Below are 26,532 nucleotides of genomic sequence, written 5' to 3'. Positions count from 1 at the left end.
AACAATTACTAAATCCAAGTATATCTTTTTTTAAGATTTCAATAAAATGTAATGTTCACAGAAAAATCTCATAAATGTCAAAATTGCTATGGGCAGAGTAGGGGGAATATAGTATTTTCTTGATCTGCTGTAGCAATTTATAGATTTCAGGACGTGGTTTATAAGAATGCTAAATGTTCTGGAATTACAGCTGTTACTGATCAGTGATTGAGCCAGATTTGTGTTATTGCACCATGTTCTTGCTTGTACCTAGAGAGCAGTAAAGCCTCAATATAATAAAAAGCACCTGCATTTTAAATGAAATTTCAATTGAAAAACTTAACAGCCCTTCAAATTGCAGAATTTAACGCAGCCCAGTAAAGCTTAAATAACACTTTGCCTCCACAGGCTGAGGGTTTTGCATTCAAGGTGACTTGATTGTGTCGCGTGGTGAAATTATTTACAATTAAGGAATTTCTCTGGAGGGCTGCAGAGTATTTGCTGTTCCACAACACCTATGCAGGCATATGGTCGGTCTTTTTCAGTATTCATGGAAGCTCCTGAACCTTTATGATAATTGAATCAGTTAGAGTGCTGAGTGGAGCAAGCATAAAACCTGTTAACCTAAAGGTCAGATCTGTGCATTGTTTATTTATCAGTAGGTGAAAGAGCTAAATCGGCAGCTTCTGTCACAGTTGCAGTAAAAAATCACCTATAATATTAACAGGGAGTAGATAAATTGCAAAAAATGGATTAGAATTATAAACAGAATGAAGTAAAATATTGAATATATAATGAGAGATGCAGTAGGGCCTTACTGAGCTGTAAATTATGCAGCTTTGCTATGCCTGTGCCATTGGCTGCAATTAGTAACTAGTGCTCTAGAAAAATATCAGCAAAAGCTAGAACTGCAGATTTATACCAGCCATACACTTTCTCTACATGCTAACAGCATTGACAGGACACTTTTGAGACACGGAAGGAAAGAAGATGCAGAGAAGGAGGGAGGAAGGTTGAGAGAAGGGAAGCTGTGCTCACCGAGCAGCTTGCCTTTGAGACCCATATCCTCCCATTGAGTAGTTGGGCCTGCAGCTTCTGAAGAAATAGTCTGCTTAGTAGGTTTAAACTTCTTTTTTCGTTTTAAGCCTCATTTGATGAGTACTGCTTGCTGATGCTCACTTCTGCAAGTCAGGGACTGCTAGTAATTTTTCTTTCTTTTTTTTTTTCTTTTTTTTTTTTTTTTTTCTGTTACAGAACCTGGACCTTTAGATCCACCACTTCTATTGAACATTACAGCAAGGGCAACAAGCATCACTTGGCAGCATCCCTTAAAGCCAAACGGCATTATGACTCATTATAACATATACCAAAATGGCCAGCTGCATGCTACAGTGCTAGGAACTGTATCAAATTGCACTGTAGAAGACTTGGATCCTTACACTGTCTATGTGTTTCAGGTAGAAGGATGCACTTCTAAGGGATGCTCTCTTTCACCTGAGACCCCAGAAATACAGACTCTTCCAGATGCACCTGAAGATATTCCTGCTCCAGAGCTGTATTCAGATACTCCAACTTCTGTAGTCGTATCCTGGCAGCCACCTGCTCGCCCAAATGGTTTGGTGCAAAACATTACGATAGAAAGGAGGGTGAAAGGAACAGAACAAATATCAACTGTGGTGACTCTCCCTGACGGTCAACCCATGAGCTACATTGACCAGAGTACTGCTCTGAGCCCTTGGCAGAAACTTGAATACAGAATTCTGATGAGCACTCTTCACGGAGGCACAAACAGCAGTGTGTGGTCAGAAGTTACCACTAGACCATCAAGACCTGCTGGTGTTCTGCCACCTCATGCAGAAGTGTTGGGACCAGATTCAGTTAAAGTAGGAATAATTATCAGTGCTTCATGGTTTTAACATGTTGCCTGTGTAGCAGCTGTGTATTTAAGGGAGACAGCTACTGGCTGTGGCAATAGATTTCATTGCTGCAGGGGTAGTTGAATAATTAGTGTCTGTCTTTTGGCTCAAAAGCTTTAGATTCCTTTCCATTTTTTTCCTTTACAACAGCCTCTGGCATTAAACTCCAGTTCATTTTCTTCCTTACACACCTGATGTATTTTGAATATTAAACTTGAATGCTTACTTTTAACACCCTAATCAGATCAGAAAACAACCTACTACCTTCTCCAAAATTTCAAGACTTCATTAAAATGCTAAAAAGTAGAAAGGTTTTTTAAATGTAATTAAATCTTTTATATAATTATTAGATTTTTAAAAAATAGCTAACAAAGGAAAAAAAAAGCATTGTGGTTCTGATTTACGAAAGAAGAGTCTTACAGGACTACCTAGGAAGTTTTCAATTATTCACATTGTTCTGTTGGGAATGAACTCTAGAGGACAGGATAACTACCATTGTTTTGGCTTGCATACAAACTTCATTCAAGGGAAATTAGTGTAACCAAACAAGAGGGATTTTTGTAGCTTAGAAGCCTCTTTTGTGTAAATACACACATGCTTCCATGGATTCAGTCTTGTACTAATGCCAAAAGTATTGGTACAGTAGCTTGCTCACCAGAGCACAAAACAAAGGACATTTGCATAAGATTGAAGTTCATCTGCTAGATTTATTATTTTTGGTCTACATTGTATTTTCAAAAGGTAAACAGAGTGGTGTTACCAATGCAGTCTAAATAGTTTGAGGGTAGGAATTTAAGCAGTAAACCAATGCTGGTTTTTTGCTTTGTACGCACATAATCTTAGGTTATGAAAAAAAGCTATTCACCATTAGACCAAAAAAAAAAAGAATCCTGAGCTTTTAAAATTACATTTTAATGTCTAAGGAATTACATGTTACCTCCACATTACTAGCAAATGAGTTCAGTATGAGTACAATGGTTACTGTAAGAATTAATAATCATTGACCACTAGTAATTGTGATGAATTGCCAGACTGCTTATTGAAAATTTGGGTGACCTACTTCCAGGACATTGCCCTCTGTGCTTCTGTAGCTATATCTTAAAACCTACCAGAATTTATAGTAAAGTGTTTTTAATGGATTTACCAGAAGCAGCAATACTGGGTAAACACTGGTTCAATGGCATGCTTACACACATGTCCGCCTTTTATTGCACGAGCTTTTACACATTGACTTCAACACCGAGCACAAAGAAGTCACTGCAACCTTTAAAGCTTCAGTTAATGTGATAAGGGCATAATAATTTTATATCTGATTCATATTTTTTCTTTCTCCAAGTGCAGTCAACACCCAATCCTAATTTTAAAAGCATGTGAGTTATCAGAGGTCTTGTCATTCTTTACTGGATGGCTTTTCTTGAGATCAGAGGTGTGTGCTCAGTTGTAATTTTATTGTCTTTTACTCAGCTCCAAGATTAAGTAATCTACCAATACTGAGAGTCAGTTTGATCATTTATTTCTTCTGAAACTTGAAATCAGGCAGGGCAGTCTTCAGTTTGTAATAATTTAATTTCAATATAACAATGCTTTTTAAATTTCTTTTCCTTTCTTGCTGAAGAGTTCAAATGATTTTTTTTTCCCTCCTTCTTCCCCAGTCTATCATTGAAATTCAAATCTCTTTAAAGCCCTTTAATCTCTACATTGTATGACCTTCTGTGTGAGTGGTGGTCATATTTAGTTTCACCGCTGCTCTTGTAGTCTCAGGCCTGTTTTTTCCACCTGGACAGACGTATTTTTTTGGTTTGTTAGGACTAATTTTTGTCAAAGATGCTGAAGCCTGGATGATTTTATTGCCATGACTCTGTTTTACTGATACTTTTCCTTGACTTTAAATATTTATGTTAAAATATTCAAAATAATTAAAGGTGGCAGCATTTAATTGAGAAAACTGACTTATATGCCTTTCCAAGTATACTCTTCTCTGAACAGCTGTCCTTCAGCAAAATTTCATTCTCTCAGTGTCCAGAGTGTTGGTATCCTTTGCTGATACAGACGTAAATTCTAATTTAACAGTTTTTTGGGTTTTTTTACTTAGTGTTCTTTAGTTTGGGGGTCATCATAATTGGAGGGGATTTGGGAACAATTGTTATAGTCCATGTGCAGAGAATATTCCACAGCTGAGATATTACTTTCCTTCTGATTTCTAAGATTCTAAGACTTGTTAAAAAATCTTAAAATTTCTCATATACGTCCAGTACAGCAAGATTTTTTGTTGTCATTTATATTATACTTTTAAAAATTATATCTTTTAAAATTTGAAACAAATTTATAGGTGCAGAAGAACTCATTATACTCCATAACTAAAGACATTATGGACAAAGCTTGTTTCACCCAGTAGTTTTCTAGTCTTCTGCTTGATTGCAGATGGGATAACCAGAGGAAGCAACTGGGATTTCATCTTGTTACTCTTCTTACAGGTCTTTCAAATGGATTAGCTCATTAGTGGTGGTGCTCTTTCCTTGTCTTCAATTTTATAGCAGGTTCACATCAGAGTAGTAGGACACTGAGACCACCCAGTGGGTTGTGCAGTGGAACTGAGGCTGTCTTGTGGCTTGTATGAATGTCCTGTACCGGGAGAATGCAAGAAAAACAAGATAGCAGCTGTTTTAAAATCATTTGGATTGTTTACCCTGATCTCTCAAAATAGGACATAAGTTTTAGAATAGCTGCTCTCCAAACACCTTATGTCCCTTCATCCCAGGGACCCCTGGTGGAAAGACTCTGAAATACTGTCCAAGGATTGCCACTTAGTGGTTGAAAATTTTCTTGTGTGGAAATAGGATGGATGTGGTTTGGGATTGCTTTCTATTGGTGCCTTTAAACCCTGACAAGAGTCCTAGAAAGGCATACTTTCCTTCCTGTGCAGATAAAGCCTACCACACTGGCAGTACATCTATCACCTATGCAGCATTCAAATCTAATTTGTGGAATCTCCTTGTGCTTTACAATGCGCTCATCTTAGTGTCTGTGATGGTAACTCTTAAGCAAAGAAGGAAAACCATCAGTCTCTTTGGCAGGGAGATTTTAATTACCTCTTGCCCTAAAGAGAGCTGTCCTCCCAGGTTAGAGCAGAAAGTATTGGAAGAGCACTGTGGGAAAGGTTAGTGAGAGGCTCCTTTATGAAGCCACAGTTGCAAATCAATAGACACTTTCAGCTGTCAGTGCAACCAATCCCTAAACCGTGAGCACAAATATTTACTTCTACTGAAAATGGAAAGAGTTTACCAAAAAAAAAGAGAAACATATTTCCATTCTTTTATTTAGTCACAGGATCAATATAAATGATTTGAGGATGTGGAGAATTCAAAGTGCTCTGTGATAGTACTCACTTGAGTATACAGCTTATTTGTGTAGACCAAAGCTTTCCCTCTGCAAGGAGAAAAATATCGGTGCAGCAGGTCACTCTTGGCACAAACACTTCTGATGTGTATGTGCACCTTTAACATTTAATTTGAATCAGCATGGACTGAAATCTCTCCATAACATTTAGCTTGCTTTCTTCTGTACAACAGAAAGTGTAAAGCTGTCGATAATTTCTAAAGTACCCATTTCTGTGACACCTGCATGATATTTCTTAATATTTGCTGAATTGATAATGTTCATGGTAGCAGAGTATACTGCACAATAAACTGCTTTTGTGGCTGATTAAATGCCAAAGTGAAGTGGAGGTATTCAGCAACTGCAAAAGCCGTTTATTTAGTATATGCCAATGCCATGAACATTATTCCTGTTACACAAGATTTGCTATACTCTAATGTACAGAAGTGTAAAAGAAATTGTTTCCTTTACTTGTGAGGGTTGCAATTGCTGCTTCAATCTCACACTTCACACTGATACGGCATTGGGGAACATAGCTAGGTTGAGTGGCTTGAGGAAGAGGCTGGTTTACATGGTGAGTAATTATTTAAAGGAGTTTTTAAGAATGGAAAGCATTATGTAGCTGGTTACCCTGAGCTAAACTAACTGCATTATGCAAGTTCTCCAACTTCATCCATTTAACTTTCAATAGGAAGACTTCTCTTTCACAATGGGAAGACAAATGTAGTCTTGATTATTGGTTTAACAGGAGGCGTTCTAACACATCCTTCCTTGCCTGTATTGCTCTTCCCCGCTGGCCAGTGCCACCAACTGGACCATTGATAAGACAAGAAGATGCAGAGAGTTCCTCTCCTTCTTTGCAAAACTTCTTTCTCAAGATAGACATTGGCATGCACTAATGTTAATAATTAATGCCATTAGTACTTAATCCTGATGTTTCTCTCATAAAACATAAAGGGAAAGGATTATTTTTTGTTTTGGTGCTAGATAGGTTATAAGAGAATGTTTTCATCCTGGTTAGATGAAGTACCTATATATTTCTTGTGCCATGCTATTCCTTCATTGTCTCGTAATACATTATATATGTGTTGCCTGCTAGAAAGGAAGGGGCATGGTGATTTTGTAGCACCAGTATTTCCTCATAATTTCCTCATAATATGCTCGTGACTGAGGAAGGGGCTGTAGTCTTTAATTCCATCATCATTCATGTTTCTTGTTACCCTTGGAGATGAGAATCTCTTAAATGCACTTGCCATTCTTTTCTCTGTACAGAAGAAGCTGCAGCAGAGAAAGCTGGTATTGCACCCTACAGATTGAACAATGTCATCAGTGTGCTGTCCACAGGATCTTCGAGTTCCAGTCTGCACACTTGTTTTGCAGGCTATCATTTATTGCTACAGAGAGATAAATATTTCTAGTAGCAATTTCTCAAATTTGGATATTAGTTTGCATACAAAAGTGACCAAACATAAAGAAGGCTCTGTTTTTCAGCTGTCTTCTTCACTAGCTCTGAAGCTGAACAGTGGACTGCTAAATGCCTGTTGTTTTGTAAATAGACTGGGACTAATATATACAGGACAAAGATTTCAGCTGTATTAAATGGACATCAATGATACACATTTATAGCAGCATATCCTCCAATTACAGTTTGAATATCATCCATGAAAAGGAAGTTGTTTTCTTTATCCTTTTTCCAATTCCTATGGCATTACAGTAATAGGCACATGTTCTGGAGTTGGTTTTTTGTCTCACATCTTAACGTTTGCTACCCTGTGAAGTTGCTTCTGATTACAGAATGTTGGATGAAGTCAGTGACTAACAGAGAGGTGACCCTTCAGTGCTTTACCACTGCAGATAACTGTGTGGTAGAGAATAAGGCTGTGAAGACTCTTCCTCTCTGCCAGGTTAAAACCCCACTGTCACTATTTTATTCTCAAAATCCTTCAGATAGCTGTTGCCTAAGAACATGATTTTGAAAGAACATCCCTGATGCCTAGGCCTTGTACTCTAAAGGGGGATGCAGTAAGTGCACATAGCAGCTTCGTGCTAGGGAGGAAAAAGAGTTTGGACTTAATTCACCGCACTTCCAGTTTTATGCAGGTATGCCTGGTGCATTGGGGAAATTGTTTAGGAGCGATCAATCCTTGTGTGAAGATTGCCTTGTAATGCTACTAAGGTCAGTGAGACCTTGGTTTATTTGTCACATAAGTGCTGCTTGAGCGACTTAGGATACTCCAACACCCATAGGAACAACCTTAACTTGCACACTAGAGGTTTTCCACATTTTAGGACTGTGATTTCTTGCACAGCTTGCTCATCTGGTACAGTGGGGTGAACTAGTCAGAATTTCATCAGCATTATCCCCCTGCCTTTGACACTTTACTGTGGTAGCTGTTTAGGGTCATGAATAAACGTTTCTGGTTTTCCAATACTCAAGCTAAGTGCCTCTAGAAGTGTTTGTAGTAGCAATCTGTTACTGCCAACTTGATTGTGCCGTTGTTCTCTTGTAGTGCTTGCTGAAGTTGGATGTAATTCATGTGCAAAATATATGAGAATAATTATTAGTAACGTCTGTCAGGATTTGCTTTTCTGGTGTGGTACTGGCTCTTGATTGAATCCCACTATAATTTCTGTTAAAACAGAGAACTCATGAAGAAATTCATCACCGAACTACTTTTGGGGAGACTGGGGGAGGTGTTGGCAGAAGACTATAGTTCACTGGATGGAAAGCAGAATTAGGGTAGCAGGTCTTTGCTTTCAGTTTTTCTGCTTTCATGACTTAGTTTGGGATTTAGTCTTTTCATCTGTAAAACTGGAATAATAATACTTGCAGTTTGAGACTTAAACGTGCTTTGAGAACAACAGTGAGAAGCTCTCAGTAGCATGTACATTCTGTTTGTAGAGGCTACAATCAGTAGCTAGGAGAAATGAGAATAAAATGAAGCCAAACACACTGATTTAAAAGCAAACTGTTGAAGCCAGGCATGCACTAGTAAAGTAGTTACCCATGTGCCAATGGCTTTCTTCATGCAGCTGAGAATGAAATTGCAGGATTCCAACTACTCGCCAAAAAAAAAAAAAAAAAAAAAAAAACAGAAAAAAAATTAAAATTTCCAAGGTTATAACTGTTTAATGAGGGGAAAATGGCTAATTTCTCTGTCTTTAAATTTTGTGGTGGAGAAAATAAGGTGCTTTGATCTTTAAATAACAGCTTCCAGAGTCATTACATTGAATCAGTTAATCTCTCCCAGTAGTTACCTTATTCTCTCTTCCTCATGGGCATCCTCTTTCATGGTCTCAGTGCTGAGCTTCAAATCAATGAACAAACTGTTACTGCTTCCAACACAGCCTGTCTAGTGAGCTTTCCTGCTTTCATGCATTGCCAAGCTCTTACCTCAGTCCTTGGCACATCAAAGCAGAGAAGAGGTCCAGTAGCGCCACATGTCTGTTAACCAGGCTGGCTCCATCATCTTCATTTACACTGTATGGGTCAGGCAGTCCCTTGCCTCTTCATGAGAGAGGGTTGTCAGAGACTGCATGTCCTGTCATTCCCAGGTGACATATGTAATTCAAAGCCAGTCAAATGACACAGCAGTGACTGTGAGTATTCTTGGTTATCCATTTATCTAGTTAAAGAAACCCAACAGCTAACCAAAGCAGCAACAGATCTACATATCTCTGTATGAGATATCCCTGCCCAGGCAAGAACATGTTACATTCTGTGTTATCGTGCTGCTGACTGAATATTCCTTTTTTAAGCATGGTTTTCACTTCTCTAAAAAAAAAATTAAAAAATTAAAAATTGGGGAATTTCCCAGTGTTAGCCCCATGAAACATCTATTTTATGTACATACAGTGTGAGGTATTTTATCTGCTAGTGCACAGGAAATGCTGCAAAGTAACTCCTGAGAGTTTTTTAAAGTTATACTAGCCAGTGCATGTGCTGTATAAAACTCAGGAGCTGAGGTTCTGAAGCAGCATCTGTTCTCCTGTCTATGTTATTAATCTGTTCCTTTATGTGGAGGGGTTTTAGTGTGTGGTGAATCTTGTGCACATCTTATTAGAGTAATTTTGTAGTTTTAGACATAAAAGTTAGGCATCTAAAATGTAAAGTAATTAAAAAACAACTCCTCCTTTCTTCCAGGAAAGGAAACAAGATTTGGTACAAGGTGAACATTTTTAGACAATTTTCTCTTCTGAGAGGGTAGTACCAGCAATATTCCAAAGCATTTGACATATAATTCTTTTATTAGAAACCACCTTGAATTAAGTGACAAGCAAGAGGGCTTTTTTTTTCTTCCAAGGATAATGACAGATTTACTGCATTAATATTCCTAAAAAAAGAGACCTAGAACATATTACTTTAGTCACGCTTTACTGAGGCAGAATTTCAGGATAGGTGCTACACCTCTGAAAAATTAACATAATTATAGTTCCAGAAATGAGAATTTTGCTGTCGCATGTCAGACCCTAAAGTCTTCTGTGCTTATTCCAGAAACTTCACAGGTACATTCCTGAAAAGTGAACCATACACCTATCCCTCTTTCTCTGACACCCATTCTGTACAATGCATCCACTGTGTGCAGTACAAAAATATACAAAAAACCCCAACAAACTAATAAAAAGTCATAGAAAGCATTAGGATTGGAAATGTCACCTGAGCTATACTCTCTACCTGCACTTGAAAAAAACATTTTCTGTTGTATCTGCTTATCATCCATTTTCTGTGTTTCCTAAGCTTATGTCCAGATCACATGAATTACTTCAAAATGAGAGTTTTGCTTGGGGTCTGTAAGAAGGGTGCAGAATTGATTCCTACCTCCAGTGAAATTTTGCTTTAATTTATCAATAGTGTTTTCTTTATTTGTTTGATCATGATTTGGGGCCAGAAGTAACAGAAATCTGAATACAGCATTTGGTAATTAGCCAGAGCTAAGCCTTTCCTGTGTGGGCACCAATAATCTTGTTTGTGTTGTCTTTACTCAAGATCACCCTGTTTCTAATTCTCTGTTTAATGGTATTCCAGATTCTGTTATCAAAATCCTTCAGCTTTCTCCAGTACTTTGCTGCCAGGTTTCTTACACATCTGACGACCTAAGAGGTCCTTCAATACCCAAGATATAACATTTCCTAATCCCCAAGGGTCTTTTAAAAATCATTTTAGAAATCAAGCTTCTCTGTTTCTATGGCTGTGTGTAATTGTGCATATACCTTTTTAAAGATACTTACTTTGGAGGCTGGAGAGAATTAAGGAAAAAGTTCAACTTACCTCAAACTGAAATATCTTTGTATTACTACTTAACACTTCAGTATTATCTTTGTTCACTTTATTCGCCACATACCTTAATCTGGTATTTCTCCATTTCTGTGTCCTTTTCATTGTTGGATTCAATCCTTAATTATCCCATGCCTGGGAGAAAAAGAGACAGCAATTGCTTTAGATGAGCAGGTCAGTAGCAATGGAAAACCGTCCCAGGGAGGAGCAAAGCAAAACTGGTGTATTTTCTGCACGGGATTTCCAGGGGAGGAAAGACTGATAGATGCTCTTATACTACCTCTAGGAAACTTTGAGATTCTTAATGCATTTGCATGTCCTCATGTCACTCTGAAGTCTCCTCTGTCGTGACACTGTGGCAAAATGACTTAAGAATTGATGACATCCTTGCACTTTATGGTACAATGGTTTGGGTGTGATTCCTCCCTGGAGCTGGTAAGAGTAAATATATAGAATAATATACTTAAAAAAAGAAAAACCTAAAAGAAACCTGGCTGCCTAATTTCAGTTTAGTGAGAGTAAAACCACAGTAGGCGTAGGAATGTGTATGTGTATATGCATATAACATGAATTCTGTATGTAATTGCCAATTTTTTTGGTGATAAAATTTTCTTAGCATAAATTTTAATTTTAAAAATGGAGAATTGTGCCTGATTTGTCTGACAAGTACAAGTGTAATTATAAAAGAGAAAACCTGCATATTTAATCATATAAAAAGTGTGGACAAATCTTGTTTCTCACAGGAGCCAATGCAGTTAAGCGTTTCAGGAAATTGCACAAACACAAAATAAGATTTCTTTTTACTCTGCCATGAATAGGTGAGCACACCAGGCAGTACACCATCAGAAAAGAAACAATAGGGATATTTATAATAATCAGTGTACTTTTACTAATACATCTCACAGAATTTTGAGTGAAGTGGAGCTTTCACATTTTACTGGCAAAGCTTAATAGTAGACTTTTCAATGGCTACCTCTGTTACCGCAAGCCTCACTAAAATTAAAGGAAGTTAGACTTCTAACTGATGTTCCAGATTAGATGTTGGAAAAAAATTTTTCACTGAATGTTGTCAGGGCCTGGAACAGGCTGCCCAGGGTGGTGGTTGAGTCACCATCCCTGGATGTGTTTAAAAAAAGAGGTAGATGGGGTACTCAGGGGTATGGTTTAGCATACAACAGGAGTGGTTGGACTCAATGATCTTAAAGGTCATTTTCCAACCTAGTGATTCTGTGATACCTTTAAAAATCAAATTTCATTTACCTGAGAAAGTTTATGTCCTGAGTCTGTCTTGATGAAGAAAGAAAAGCATATCCTGAGATCACTCTCCTCTCCATTTGTAGCATGTGTCTGTATTTCTGCATTTTGATGAAAAAATTCTGTTGCTTTAATGTTTTTTTCTTCTCTGTCAGGTCTCATGGAAACCTCCTCTGATACAGAACGGTGAAATCCTTAACTATGAGATTCGGATGCCTGACCCACGCATTGTCATTACTGGCAATAATTCATCAACATTAAGTCATTTGGTGACTAATCTTATACCCTATACAAACTACTCAGTCACTGTAATAGCTTGTTCTGGAGGTGATGGCTTTCTAGGAGGCTGCACAGAGAGTTTGCCTACCAGCGTGACTACACTTTCAACAGTTCCTCAGAGTGTTAGTCCATTGTCTGTGACTCCAATCAGCGAGTCCTTTATTGCTATTTCTTGGCAACCACCACTAAGGCCAAATGGTCCTCATCTGAGGTAAGTTTTAGCTGCACCTGAGATGGCAGCTTTCTTCGTCTTCTTCTTACCTAAACCTGACTCAGGAAATTCTGGATGACGCAAACTTTATGATGTGATTTCTTCATTTCTGACCCTTCGAAATTCTTCTTTAGGGCTCAGGAGTCCATGAGTGGTATTATGGAAAGTGAGTACGTCTAGAAGCAGATAGCAGGGTGAGCTATTGTTTTGACTGAAGGAGACAGGATTCTTTAAAGCAACTGTGTTCTGTACTGTGGCAAGTATTTTGCAAAACACATTCAGGAATGTAATGGGTCTTTCAATTCAGTGCTGTCTGAAGAGCCATCACCAGGTATTTGCAAAGTCATAGCTGGTTTGGGCTGTAGCATCATCTGCATTTTGGTGTTCAGTTCAGACAACATGCTCTACCATCAAAATGACAAGAAAAGTGTGAGACCTCTGTGACCATAATTATTGAACACATCCAATATTCTCAATGTTCTGTGGGGGTAATTCCACATAAGGAGAGAGTGACCATTTGAATGTGTGCTGACATGAAACAAGCTTAATTGATTAATAAATTGCAAGTGAGAGAAAAATGGAAGTCAAAATGCTACAGGTTTGGGGACAGAGCCAAAAATGGGAAATGAAGGAAGTTCTGTGTGTATAACAGGCTGGATTTCACCACAAGAACTAGAGAAAGACATCTCTTTAGAGATTTGTCTAGAGTGATGGAGTGAGTGTCTTGACTTGACTCGATTGCTGAGTTTGTATGTGTGTGTATGTACATAAAAACATACATGTGTATGTATATAAAAACATTTGAGTGCATGAAAATTTATCAAGACAAATGTATGTTTATACATACACAGAGAATGTCAAACAAATCCTTCATTCTGTGCCTTAGCATATTGTGAAACATTGCCTGTGGAATTCTATCTCTGTACTCTGGTTAGTAGCTCTCTTCTAGGTGCACTGATGGGTTCAATAATTATCATGTAATGCCATTTCAGTTGCATATGTTATTACAGCACAGTAGCTTGACTCTTTCTTCAGGCTTAATTAGGGCACACTACATCTGAATGAAATGATGATTGCTCCACAGTAAAATTTGAAGTTTTTGAAAAGCAGTCTCTGTTATTCTGGGGTTAACAACATGACCATTTTACCATCGATTATTGAAGTAATTCAGCACGACCTACATCTGCAGACTTCATTTCCTTCATGGTGTGCCATGCTGCCCTCAACAAGAACAACCACTGAAGCAGCTGCTCTGTGCAGCATGATGGAGCAAGAAGTCTGCAGCAAGCAGAGTAGCAGCAGCAGCTGCCAGTGGGAGTGATTTACACATGATCACTGTTCAGTGCTCAAAAAGATTTTGATGTTTTTCATGATTTGCCTATGAAATATATGGGACAGAATATGGTAAGACTGTTCCAAATAAAACTCTAATAATCTGTCTTTGAGTTCTCTTGACAGTGATGAACCCCTCATGTGAGAGTTGTTCTTGGAATGTGAAGTCATTTGACTATTTTGATAGAGTTGGTGTTTCATTAGTTTTTGTGATTTAATTTCTGAGGTTATACTCCCAACTTCTGCAGTAATTTGGTTTGTTGTAGTTAAGGTTGCTGACACAAAGTTTGCAGCTCTCGAGGATTACTCTCCAAACTTGAGGGTGAAAATAGGGTGGAAGTTAAGCACATACATCCTGCCGGCCATAGAGCATAGGAGGCCTTTGCTGTCTTGTAAGAGAGCTTCTCAGTTGATTTCTGGTTTTGAAGCAATGCAAAATTGATCATGGTATGTGGTACCTATTAAATACCCCCTTAATTCAGGGTCTCAAATCAGGAATGGTGTTGCCTCATAATACAGGAGAAGATCTTCGCATTAAGATGAAAAGTATCAAATTGTACCTCAAACCAGTGGTCAGAAAGATCATTACAAGGCAGTGGTGAACCACACCAAGGCATTCTGCAGAATGCTTAAACACAGAGGGCAAGATTTACAGAAATATGTGCTTAAAGTAAGAGTCTTTAACATCCACCTGAGAATCCACATACTTTTGGCTGGAATTTAACAGCAGCTTTCTAAGATACATGTATGTGTGTGTGTGTGTCTGTGTCAGAGAAAGGATGATGTACAGCAGCTCAGCACTTCAGAGAATCAAGTTGGGTATTTAAGTGAATATGAGTACGAAACCCTACTTTGCTGGGCATCTGTGGAAACAATGTTGCAACTAGAGTGTGATTAAAACAGCAGCTCACCACTGAAAGCAGTTCCAGAGTGGTTCTGTAACCGATAGGAAGTGTGCCAACATCTGGTGCCTTACAAAAGAAACCACCACCATCAAACTGAAACAAAAGTCCTATTAAAAAACTCTCATGAAATGTAATAAAGAATAATAACTGTAAAGATTGTAGAATTCTCTATATAAAGAATCTCTGATTAGGAAATGAAAAAAATATTATTGCCTTTGTTTTGTGCAGACATGAGGAGACGTAATCTCTGATAAATTCCAGAAAGGTTTTGTCTAAAAGATGACGAACAGTGAATGACGCAGAGTGGGTGGAAGGGATGTTGTGCTCAAAGAGGGTTTTTAGCTGACTCGCTATTTGGAACAGATACCAATTAAAACCAGGGTGAAATTGTTTGGTCTTTCAAGCTCACATCATGAAAGGCTACTCAGATAGAAGAGTGTCTAGTTAAGTTCTACAGACTGAACAGTTAGGTCAATCTATACCAGTTCACCACCCAGAATCTAAACTGTGTCTATTTGTAAACACACGTTAAACACAAACACTCACTTGAGTTGCTACTACTGGTAAAATAGAAGTAGCAACGCTATATGATCCAGCACACTGCAAGAGAGAGACATTGTCATTTCATATTCTGGAGCAATGTGTGCATATCAGATGGCATTAGTCAAATCTATATAAGACATTGGTACCAGCATATTTGGACTTGATCTTTGTAGCATTTCCAGAAGTTTAAAATCTGTAAATCATTAAATAAATTCTTTCATAATGGAAGTGCTTAATTTTCCATTTTCAAAGTAGGTTTTAGTAATTGAATGTTTTAATACATGAAACATTAAAAAGAATGTCTAGCTAGGAAAGTTTACAGCTGTAAAAACAAAATAATGTGTGGATTTAAAAAAACCACCTTTTTTTTTGTGTAATAACATTAGTTGAGATAATCCTGGTGTTCTGCTTGTCTTTTGTGTTAGATATGAGCTCCTGAGACGTAAAATCCAGCAACCACTTGCATCAAATCCCCCTGAAGATTTAAATCTGTGGCACAATATTTACTCAGGAACTCAGTGGTTTTATGAAGATAAGGGTCTTAGCAGGTGAGATTACAAAAACTATAAAAACAAATGCTGGCATTTTGTATAGTGTATGTTTAATAGTTCAAAGTATTTCTTGTGTCTTTATGTAGTGAACATATTAATTATGTAATGAAATATTTTTGGTCATCATCTTTGGTATTAATCATTCTAATATGCAGGGATTTATTATTAGACTGTCATTCTTAACTCACCTTGTTTTGCTCTGAAAAAAAAATGAAAATAAAGATCTTATGAAATTTTAACATTTATATACTCATCCCATCAAACCATTTGGATTTATGTGTACAGATGCTCTAGATTTGTGCATTGGCAAAGTTGTAGCACAGGCAGAATGAATGTTTGCAAAGTCCTAGCTTGGAAATGTTTGAAACTTAGTTTCAGCATTGTTTTTCTTACCTGGTTTTAAAGTGCAAGTTAATGACCACTTTAATATCTCCAAAGGCAAGAAGAGAATTTATCACACTCTGAGCAGATTTAATTTAAGGGCAGCTTTGTCTTAGCTTCATTATAGTTAAATATGGACTGTTGAAAGTGGGGAAATGGAAGGTGAGTTCTGTTTCTCAGTAGGCACAGAGCTTCAGTGTGGTACAGAGCAAGGCATTTTCTCTTGACAAACCTTAGCTTCCGCATTTCGAAGTCAAGGCTACCCCCTTTAAGACAAGCTAACACAGAGATTAAGAACCTGTAGCACAAGACACGACACAGATTCTGCATTGGTATTTTCATAGGTGAAGTCTTGGGGAAACATTTGTGCGTGGTATCAGAACTGTTGTGTTCTCTGTGCTTGTGTGCTGGCGTGCTTTATGAGGATTACATGTCAATCACTGGCCCTCAAACATCTACATTGCTTCTACTTACTTTGATAAAAGTGCTGTGGCTGTGTGATCATCCCTCTTGAGCACAATGTGAACCAGCAGAATGTGACCTCTGCTCCAGACTGCTGTATAGACCAAACCGAACCAAGTGCTGGTGCCTCTGCCTCATCCCTGCATATTTGCTGAAAGTCACTGCCCTTGTTCACCCATTGCAATAACCTATCATGGAGCTGTTCTTTTCTCCCATCCTGCCCAAGTGTCCCTTTCTTTCTTAAACCATGTTTGAAATTCTACATAGATTTTCCTTTGGGGTTAGTTTAACTCTTTCAGCAGCACTGACATGTGCAGCAGTTGTTAGCAGTTCAAAGGGGGCAATACATTCTTACAGTGTCTCAGTGACAAGTCATTACGCACAATGATTCAATGAGCTATGGCCAGAAAAGTGTACCTAACTCTTGGAAACACCTGAACGCTTCTTACAGGGAGGATTCTGCAACCTGCAGCTAAGTTTTTGCAGTCAACAACTCAAGGTGAGTGAGTGGCTGGAGAGAAGGTACTGCAGGGAGATGCAAACCTTATCTTTCTCAGAAAAAAAATCATGTACATCTGCTTCTATTTTCAGCTGTGTCATATTTTAAGCATGTATAAAAAAATATTTTCCCAATATTTTTTTCCGATAGCATTTTCATTTCTAGTAGGCTAAGCCAAAGTTCTTCATTGTTGGAAATAAGGATCAACAAGGACCTATCTCAAATTCTCATCCTTAAATTGCAAGAATAGGTTCCATTCATCTTTGATTGCACCTGTGCTACAGCATCTATGGGAACACCATATGTTCGCAAGTGATGGGAAATGCAGAGAGGGAGTTAAGATGCATTGTCGTATATTGCGAGTGGACTTCTGCAATGGTTATGGTTACAGTTGGAGCTAGTCAACTCCCGTTAGTTTGCTTTCTTCACAGTGGGATGTTAAAGCTTAGCTCTTTTGAAAATCAGACTGAATGGTTCCATAAAGTAAAGCAGTAAAAAAAAAAAAAAAAGCAAATATACTACGTGAATGACTTTTCCTTTTGCAGAGAAATCTCTAAATATTGGGCATTTGCTCTGTGTTCCTTTTTTGTGTTTGTACACATCTCAAAGTACTGCAGCTTCATTGAAAATTTGAATGATACGATCCTGTCTTTCTGTGATTACATGGCTTTGGGGTGGGGGCTTTTTATGATGGGATTAATTTTCAGATGATGAAATCCCCCTTAAAATATATTAATGTGCCATTTGATATAGAGAAGAAATTATGGAGTGACAGTCATTTGGTTTACTAACTATACATGAAGTATTAAATAAATCTGTGTAAGTTGAATATACAGAGTTCTGAAGAAAATTACTTTGTTAAATGAGCTTGCATTCCTAGGTGCTTTTTTTAAAGTGTTTTTGTAGTGGGAGAGCCCTGGCTGTGTGGTGAATCACTTTTACAAATGAGACTCTGCAAGTTAAAATCAATGGGTTTCCCAAAAGAGGAAAAAAGCCTCATTTGATTAAATTCTGATCCAAATTTTGGCAGGTTGCCACTGCTGTAATTACATATTGAATTGAGCTATAATCTCTCAACACCTCAGAAGCTACAACTATGAAGAAATGAAATAATGTGGTTTATTTTTGTTACCACGTTAATGGTGCTGAATTATTTCCAAAAAAATAGGCACCGCTTATGGAGTCTTCATTGGTGCAACCCGTGCAGCTGCACTTGTTGTAGACAAGAAGGGAGGGGGGGAAGAATAAAGAAAACTTTGGCACAGGCAGAAGGTTTACAGCAAATGTTTTCTACGTCTGCATTTTTCGTTCCATTTAATTATTTTTAAAATGTCTTAGGTACACAACATACGAGTACAAGCTCATAGTGCACAATGAGGTAGGATATACATCAAGTGAAGAAGTGATAGCTACTACATTAGCAGGATTACCAGAGAAAGGAAGTACCCTCATTGCACGTGCTGTTAATCATACTGCTGTAGAAGTGGAATGGTCAAAACCAAGTAAGTGTGCTTAGTATTTATTCCAGTAACTAGATGTTAACCTGCCATCACTTATGTTGGTCTGCCTTGCTCTCATAGGAAACACAGTCTTTGTCTTGATTTATAATATACCTAAGTGTCCTTGAAAGAAGAGGAAAGAAATAGGGAAAAAAAAGCGAGCTTTTTGCCGTTTCTCACCATGTTTGTATTTATTATATGCTATTTCTACAGAATGAGAATAGTGAATGCAAAGAAACAGTTAATGCAAGCTCATGTGAAATCTATAAAGTAGTAGTACACAATATCCCCTGTCTTTGTGGTAAATTTCATCTCTTTGTATAAAAATTTACATATACATTCCTTCAGGATGAGAGGATCCCCTTCCTCTCTCTTTTTACTCTGCTTCTCAAAATGAATTTAGCCAATTTCTCTAGTTGGTTTGCTAATACAGCAGTAGGGAATTTCTTCATGACTTGCATGCAAATGATTTTATAAGGACTGGGTGCTGAATTGCAACAAATGTAGTCTCTTTATTTTATAATTGCATGCCTCAAGTAAGCATGCTTATAAAAACTGACAAATGTAATAGATCTGAAGCAGCTCACTGAAGTTTCATTACCTTAGTAATCTAAACCCCTGACCTTCTAGATGTAGGTAATGCAATCTGGTTTTATTTTCATTCATACCTTAGAAATTTCCTCCATATATGTTTGTGAATACAAAGGTTAAACACCAAGACAGGGCCATTCATTATTTGAAAACCTTATCAAATTTTATTACTTCTTATGTTGCAATAAGCACATTAACTCTTTTGTATAGCCATGTTGCATGTTTTCATAATGTTACTTTTCAAATGATTTTCTGTTTTCTTTGGGAACTTGGGAGACCTTACTGTAAGTTGTTTTGCTATCTTTCTTTTGCTGGACAACCTACTGAAGGTTTCTGTCTTCTAAGAATTTAGGACCTGTATCTGTACCACTTAAAATAAAAAGAACGTATCACTCTTGATTAAGAATTCCTATGACAAAACTGTGTATTATTAAATCTGAAAATATGCTTTTGGCTTTTTATCAGTGCTCTTTCCTGGCCAGCTGAGTCCTGTTCAGTGGTACAATGTGTCATCTATAGCAATATATATCAGTGCTTAAAAGTTTTTCTTGTAATTATTCTTTTAATCTTGATGCCTACTGGAAAAGCAGTTGCATTTGGTCAGATCTGAAGTGTTTGACAAAGGACAGTTAAGATAAGGCTACATCTGAGTTACTAAAATGGAGAAGCAAGGCTTGCCTGGAATCCTTCTTTATCCACCTAGCTCAGAGCAGTAAATGTCCTTCCCTATGTAGCCAGAAAATCATACCTGTTTTTTTCCTCCTTTCACTGGCAAAGCTAGTGCTGGACAAAAGACATTTAAGGAAGAACTGTGAGGAGTTGGGGTTTTATTTCCCTATAAATACAATGCTTCTCAGGGTCTTGCAGGTTTACATGTAGATGATGCTGTCATGTTTGTCCTAAATTAGTAACACTGAAGATTTGCATTCACACTGTTGCCAAAATGCTGTCTGTGTAAAGTTGAATGCAACTATAATTTAAGACACAGGAACTTGTCCCTTATTCATGGCTGGAGAACTAACACAGGATTCAGTACTTTTGGGGTGAAGGATCATTGCTTGAAGGGAAGAGGCAAAAAAAGGGAAAAAAGCTTTGATGTTTCCATCTTAAATTAGTGCCATAGAGCAGCCTGATTTGCTCTCTTCCTTCTACTGGGGCGAAAACTTTCCTTTCCAGCAGCAAGCTCCAAGGTACGCCCACCCCTGCACTTAGTAGTGGCTTTCACCTATTCATTTGTTTATTTCACAGATTCCATTGTCATCATGGGGACAGTTAGAGAAAGAAAGCTTTCCTCAGTATTGGTTAGGATAATGATCCGTTAATGGTTTTGTCAGGTTTGGAAGAGCAATCTGCATCTCTGCTTATAAGGGTGAAATTGAAGAATCTTTACTTCTTTTTTAGATAAGGGTGTCTGCATAACATTTATTTTTTTCTCCTCACAATAGATGTTGCAGATAAGAAACTTGCTGACTGAATATTTCCTAGTTGGACTCCCATTTTTTTCCTTCCTTTTCTTAGCACTGCAAGATTTACAAGGGGACGTTGCATATTACACCCTCTTCTTGAATTCTACTGATGATAACAGAAGTTCTCTGAGGATCCAAGCTGATGTAAACTCTGTAGTCATAGGTGATTTGCAGCCCAACACAGAGTATGAAATATTTTTTCAAGTTTTTAATGGAGTCCACAGCATCAACAGTGAAGTTGTACATGTGACTACTTCAGATGGAGGTTGGTTAGCAGTGAATGTGTCTTGGCTTAAAATCTGAGAATGAAATTGATTGATTTTTGTTAGGGTTGAGATCAGTCATCCTTCCATTATAAAATTTCCGGTATAAAAGGAAAAAGGGCTAAAACGCTAAAATGCTTAAGTGCTGGTTGTCATCATGTGGTAGATCAATAAATGGTCCCACTGAGACAGAAGCAAAAGCTCTAATAGCAGATATTAACCCAGTTTGTTCTCATCTGCTCCTGCATACGTCTATCTGTGTGCACGGAGTTTGGAACTGAGTTCATATCAATAAATGGTGGAATTTAGAAACAATTAATGGGGTTTTTAAAAGATTTGCTCCGTGAAGCGATGTGCTTTTTGACATGACAGTCATACACAGGGTCTTTCCTGAGTCACCAGAAACTTGAGGTGTAAGTTCAGCCTCTAAGAGAATTCTTTGAGTCATTTCTATGCCAATGGGCAAATGCAGGGTGGGGGTGGGCAATATAAAATAAAAAAAAAAAAGTGTGAATCTGAAATGTGTTTAGAATGGTCTTTCTAATCTTTTTGCTTTATAAAGTCTCATTATAAACATTATAATATCATTACCTCAGAAGCAAGTGTTCCAGGTCATTAGCAAAGCACTTTAAGTGAGGATTCCATTTCCTTTCTCATGCCAAAGGTCAGCACCTTTTGTTTATAAAATAGAATCGATCGCAAGGGCAATTTTTCAACTGGTAAAGATGAGTTCTTATGATAAAAATAGGTCTTTGCATGGTTATTTCTGACATGCTTAGATAATTATGTAATTTAACGCCAAGGAAGGTGTTGGGTTTTTTTTTAAAGTAAGTGTTAGACTTCATCATTACCTATAGTAATCAACATTCAAAACCATTTACATAATGACAATATTGCATATTGCTTCATATTGCTTCAGCTATGAGGCTGATAACGTCACGTTCCACCAGACATAAAGTGTTTTGTTCTCAGGTTTTGATTTAAAAGCAAAATGTTCTGGGTTTTTTTTTCTTTTTTTTGGAAGAACTAGGATTGGGGGAGACATGAAAATAATGTTTGCATGTTGGCAGTGCAGATGGGTGAATAATTTATCATCATATCTCACTGGCCACATACTACTGATGATTGACACTATGCTGCCTGGTATAAAGCATTTTACCATCAGCTCTCATGGTTTCTAACTGAGAGTATAATAAGCCAATTTACAGAAGACTACAGACTGTGATAACTTCATCAGAGGAAAGCAGATAAGCAGTGAACCCTTTGCTAAACCTAAATACTAATCTGCATTTGGTTAAACAAGTGCTTTCGCAGAGACAGCTGGAGTTTATTCAGTTTCTTCCTTTATTTCTAGAGCCTGAGGGCATGTTCCCTCCAGAGGTTGTCATCATCAACAGTACAGCTGTACGTGTCATCTGGACATCGCCTTCAAACCCAAATGGTGTTGTCACAGAGTACTCTATCTATGTAAATAATAAGCAGTACAGCACTGGAATGAATGAGCCGGGGTCCTTTCTTTTAGCAGATTTGTCTCCATTCACTGTGTATGATATACAGGTTAGAATATCTTTCCTGAGTTATATATGTGTGAATATTTATTACATATATATGTGCAATATAATTTAATTTTATATAAAAAAATGTGGATTTCCAAGCAGAGTATTGTTTTCTTAATTTCTTTACATACATGTATATGTATTGCACTGATGTTTGTGTGTATATACATACAAGGCATATGTTTATTTTCAGCATATTTTAGGTCTCTCTACACTTTTCTTAATACAAATCTTTTTTCAAACTATCAAAACTCCATTTACTTTCCCCTAAATGCTATGTGCTATAACATTAGCAAAGCCTCACCATATATTACAAAGAGGCAAAGATTCTACTCCTACTCATTAAAAGAAAATTGCAATTGTTTTAGAAACATCAGGCATGCATAATATATCAGCACAGAGAAATAATGATATTGCATTTGTCATCCTTTTATCATTTTTTTTTGCTCCTTATCCTTCTGAGGAGGAAGCAGAGCTGATCTCTGAAATCATAGTAGTACTTTTTATGCTGTTAATAAGTACAATATTTTTTCTTTGGTTTTCCCTTTTCCCTTTCTCCAACTTTGCCTCTCTGTTCATATATCTAATGAAGGACAAAATACTGTGTGCAAAATTTTAGAAAGAAGTCTTTCTTCCTTAAGTTGTATTAATATATTAGAAAAATGCAATTTAACACTTAATTGTAACTATACCTGTCTATTTGGTTCAGGTTTGGTTTGCATTATACAGAAGGACTTAGCCGTACCATGTATGTACTTCATTCTGAAAATTTGCATCCAGTTACTGCAAGCAATAAATAAGCATCACATGCAGGCATACTGTAACAGATCTCTGTGTTCCAGCCCCTCTGAAACAAGCTAACCTCCACCCATGAATACACATATGACTTTCTGAATGCTGCTTGGAAACACATTTTTCTTCTCTCAATAACAATGCAAATTCAACCTACTGCCTCACTTATAGACCCTCTCTATTAATTTAGCATGGCCACCTTATGTTGCTTGATATGTTAATTGTTCTTCTCTTCTGCTTTCCTAGTCTTTATACTGGACTTACACTTACATCAGTGTCATAGGTAAAACCAAAACAAGCTGTTTGGGTTTTTTTGGTTGTTTTGTTGTTTGGGTTTTTTTAATTCTCCTTGTCCTGGAAACAATATTATCTTGGATGCATGTGCATATCACTGGTAGTCCTCCTGCATTAACTTAATTTTTTTCCATTCTTTTATTTTAAGTAAATTCTCTGTTGACAGTACAGAAGGTTACCATTCTTCATTATTTCACTTTGCATAGTTTAAGCCCGAGAATTCAAGTTTTTATTTCTGTGGCATTTTTCATAACGAAGAGTGTGATTCCTATTTGCAGTTTTCACTTTTAGTTTTCCAGAATAAACATGAGGGAATAGAAAAATTTTAAGGAAAAATTATCGTTGTTTTTTATGTCAGAGTATATGGTAGCTGTAGAAAACTTACTCAAGATCTCAAAACAAAGCCTGATTTTGTCAGTGTTGTGTACCAGATTCTACAGTTCACTGCAACTTTGTTAGTAACAATTTAATAGACAACACAAATTAATACCAGAAGGCTGCATGTACTCCTTTTCTTTTTTTTTAAAAATGGTGTGGGAACCTGTGATACTGCACAGTACATCTCTGGTAGGTATATTTATCTCAGAGCTGTGGCATTTTCCTGGCAGTGTGGAATCTGTTAAATAGAAAAGAATAAAATCTTGGGTGAGGAGAGAAGTCTAAACAAGTAGCACAGCTGAATAATTTCTGCAGCTGAGTATGTGAAACTCATGTTCTTCTTCATCAGATTGAAGCCTGCACGGTGTATGCTTGTGTGAGAAGCAATGGGACTCAGATTACAACGGTGGAAGACGAGCCAAAGGAGCTGTCAGCACCCATTATTCACATAATTGGCTCAAGGTACTATTAGCATAGATGGCTTTCATATATCAGAGCGATTTGTGGCTGGAATGGGGACCAGAATGTAAGGTTGTCTTCTCTCAATTGAATAAAGTGTATAAAATAATTCAGTATACTATTTGAAAACATTTGTCTTGGTTGTTATTTTTGGTCTTTTTGGCCAAAAGAGCAACTGAAGAAATCTCACCCTTATTGACTGTACATACCCACTTGGGTATCTCTGTGCTGTGATAATAAATAAAGCATAAGTTGAAGTAGTTAAGAGAAGTGTAGAGGAATGAAAATTATCACATTTTGCTGTCAGTTAGAAGAGGAAGATTAATGCTCAGGGAGCAATGTGATGCTGATAATGGAAACTTAGAATAATTGTGGGTAAAAAAAAAAAGTCACCCATCACAACAGTAAGAATTAGTAAGATATCTTAAAAGGCATGCATATCTATGTCTCCTTGAACTGCTGTTTGCAATGTACCTGTCCACTACATCCACAGGCATGGACAAACTTCTTAATTGTAAAGGGAGCATCAGATTTGCAGTCCTCAGGAGCAGCCAAATAGTAACATATACAGTGATTCTTTGGGAGAATAATACCTTCCAAAGACAGGCTAATACTACGCTCGCTAACACCTTTGTCAGAATTGCATCAAAAATAAAGCAGCCCTCTGAGTGCATGTTATTGTTCTTGCAATCTTATTTACACTTATGGTGGGGTATGCACATTAGAAGTGTTTCTTTCATTGAAAAAAAGAAAAAAAATTTTAAAATAACAAAAATCTAATGCCTGAGCCTTCAGAAATGGGCAGTAGAATGGATTTGTTTCTCCAATCTCTTAAGGACTTTGGTTTGCTGTTTATTATTTCTACATTTTGCTTGAATTCAGCATTTATCTTTGTATAAGGGTGAATTAAACTTGCTATTTTCCTGTCGCACATACAGACATAGTCAGAGCTTGTTTGATGATAAGAACTCAATTCAGGATCTCATCTTTTGCCCTTGGCTTTAACTTATGTATGCCTTTGTCTGTATTGTCTGTACTGCAAACACTTATGCATGTTTCTGCTATTATATATAGACTAAATATGTCATAACACATGAATGCAGAAGGATCAAAAATGCCTTCCTACTTTATAATCTGCTCAGCCAGAAACAGACGCTGTTTCTACACTGCCTTTTCCTACATGTCATATTATCATCAGCTGTTCTTATATCCCAAAAGAATACTAACTACTGATCGATTGCCCGGACATGTCTGGCCGTGGCCTACACGTGCCCCGGGTAGTTCATTTATTTGCCACGGTGGATTTGCTAGAGTGGAATTTAATCAATAGCTAATTCATTAATTCTGGTCCTCGAGTATGTAAGGATTGTGCAGTATAAAAATGACTGGCTGGCTTCAGCTTTGATTGAAATATGACAAACACTACAGCTGACAGCTTCAGCAGGTGCTGGGCTGAATATGAATTTTTCTTATTTATCCTCCATAGAAGAAAAAGCTTGGGCAAAAACACAGTTTGTGTAGACAAGAGGACATTTTAATACATATCTGTCAGCAGAGAGAGAAAAAAGGCATTTCTAGAGTATAGGCTCATGGGATACCTGAGATATAATACGGACTGTGCAGTTTATTGTCTTTAATTGGAATCATGGCGTTTTTCCCTCTTCTAAATCAGTTTGAGGGGCTGTATTATTGATGAGAATGCTGTAGGATAATGTCTTTGTAGCATTCACAAATAATTGTTTTAAAATTTGCCTCAAGGTGCTGCATGACATAAATTATAATTTCACCCACCAACTTCTTAGAAGTCTTTCTGATAGCAGCTCCAGCCACACTGTTCTAATGAAGGTTATACACCGGAGCCATTATAAATGCCTTACTTTCCCACCCCTTACAGTTAATAACTCAGCTTCAGGCTGAAACTTGGCACAAAAGGTCGCAGTCCTGGAATGATTATTCTATAAAGCCCAACTTCAAACAGAAAACAGTATGGAACCCAATCCTGAAGTCCTAAGTCAAGTTCTGGTTTGTTTGGTTTCTTGTCTGGCTTCTGGGGGGTTTTTTTGAGGGCATTATGGGGAAGTGGCATGGACCATGTTTAGGTAGAAACAAATCCTACTGAATCAAGTACGTGTTCTTTTTATTTAGGACCTCAAGGTTTTGTAGAGAAGTATTGTATTTTATTAAATGGGTTAGAAAGTTCTCTGAATACTCTGTGTGTGTGTGTATATGCTTACTTAAAATTGTGTAGTGGATTAGATTCTCAAGGTAGGTT

General features: G+C 37.3%; 1 protein-coding gene across 1 annotated transcript in view; it reads left to right on the top strand.

Annotated features, from left to right (window-relative positions):
* The window catches only part of USH2A (usherin), a 385,041-nt gene that overhangs the window by 249,935 nt on the left and 108,574 nt on the right, over positions 1 to 26,532 (top strand). The window contains exons 40-46 of the mRNA XM_084261650.1: positions 1,234 to 1,862; positions 11,955 to 12,289; positions 15,495 to 15,617; positions 18,301 to 18,464; positions 20,571 to 20,783; positions 22,136 to 22,338; positions 24,151 to 24,263. Of these exons, the coding sequence (XP_084117776.1) occupies positions 1,234 to 1,862; positions 11,955 to 12,289; positions 15,495 to 15,617; positions 18,301 to 18,464; positions 20,571 to 20,783; positions 22,136 to 22,338; positions 24,151 to 24,263 (1,780 nt within the window). The remainder of the gene's footprint in view (positions 1 to 1,233; positions 1,863 to 11,954; positions 12,290 to 15,494; positions 15,618 to 18,300; positions 18,465 to 20,570; positions 20,784 to 22,135; positions 22,339 to 24,150; positions 24,264 to 26,532) is intronic.

Source organism: Gallinula chloropus (genome assembly GCF_964237585.1).
Source record: "Gallinula chloropus genome assembly, chromosome: 3".
In the NCBI taxonomy this organism is placed as follows: Eukaryota; Metazoa; Chordata; class Aves; order Gruiformes; family Rallidae; genus Gallinula; species Gallinula chloropus.
Note: the sequence above shows the minus strand (reverse complement) of the source record. Positions and strands in the feature narration are given on the sequence as shown.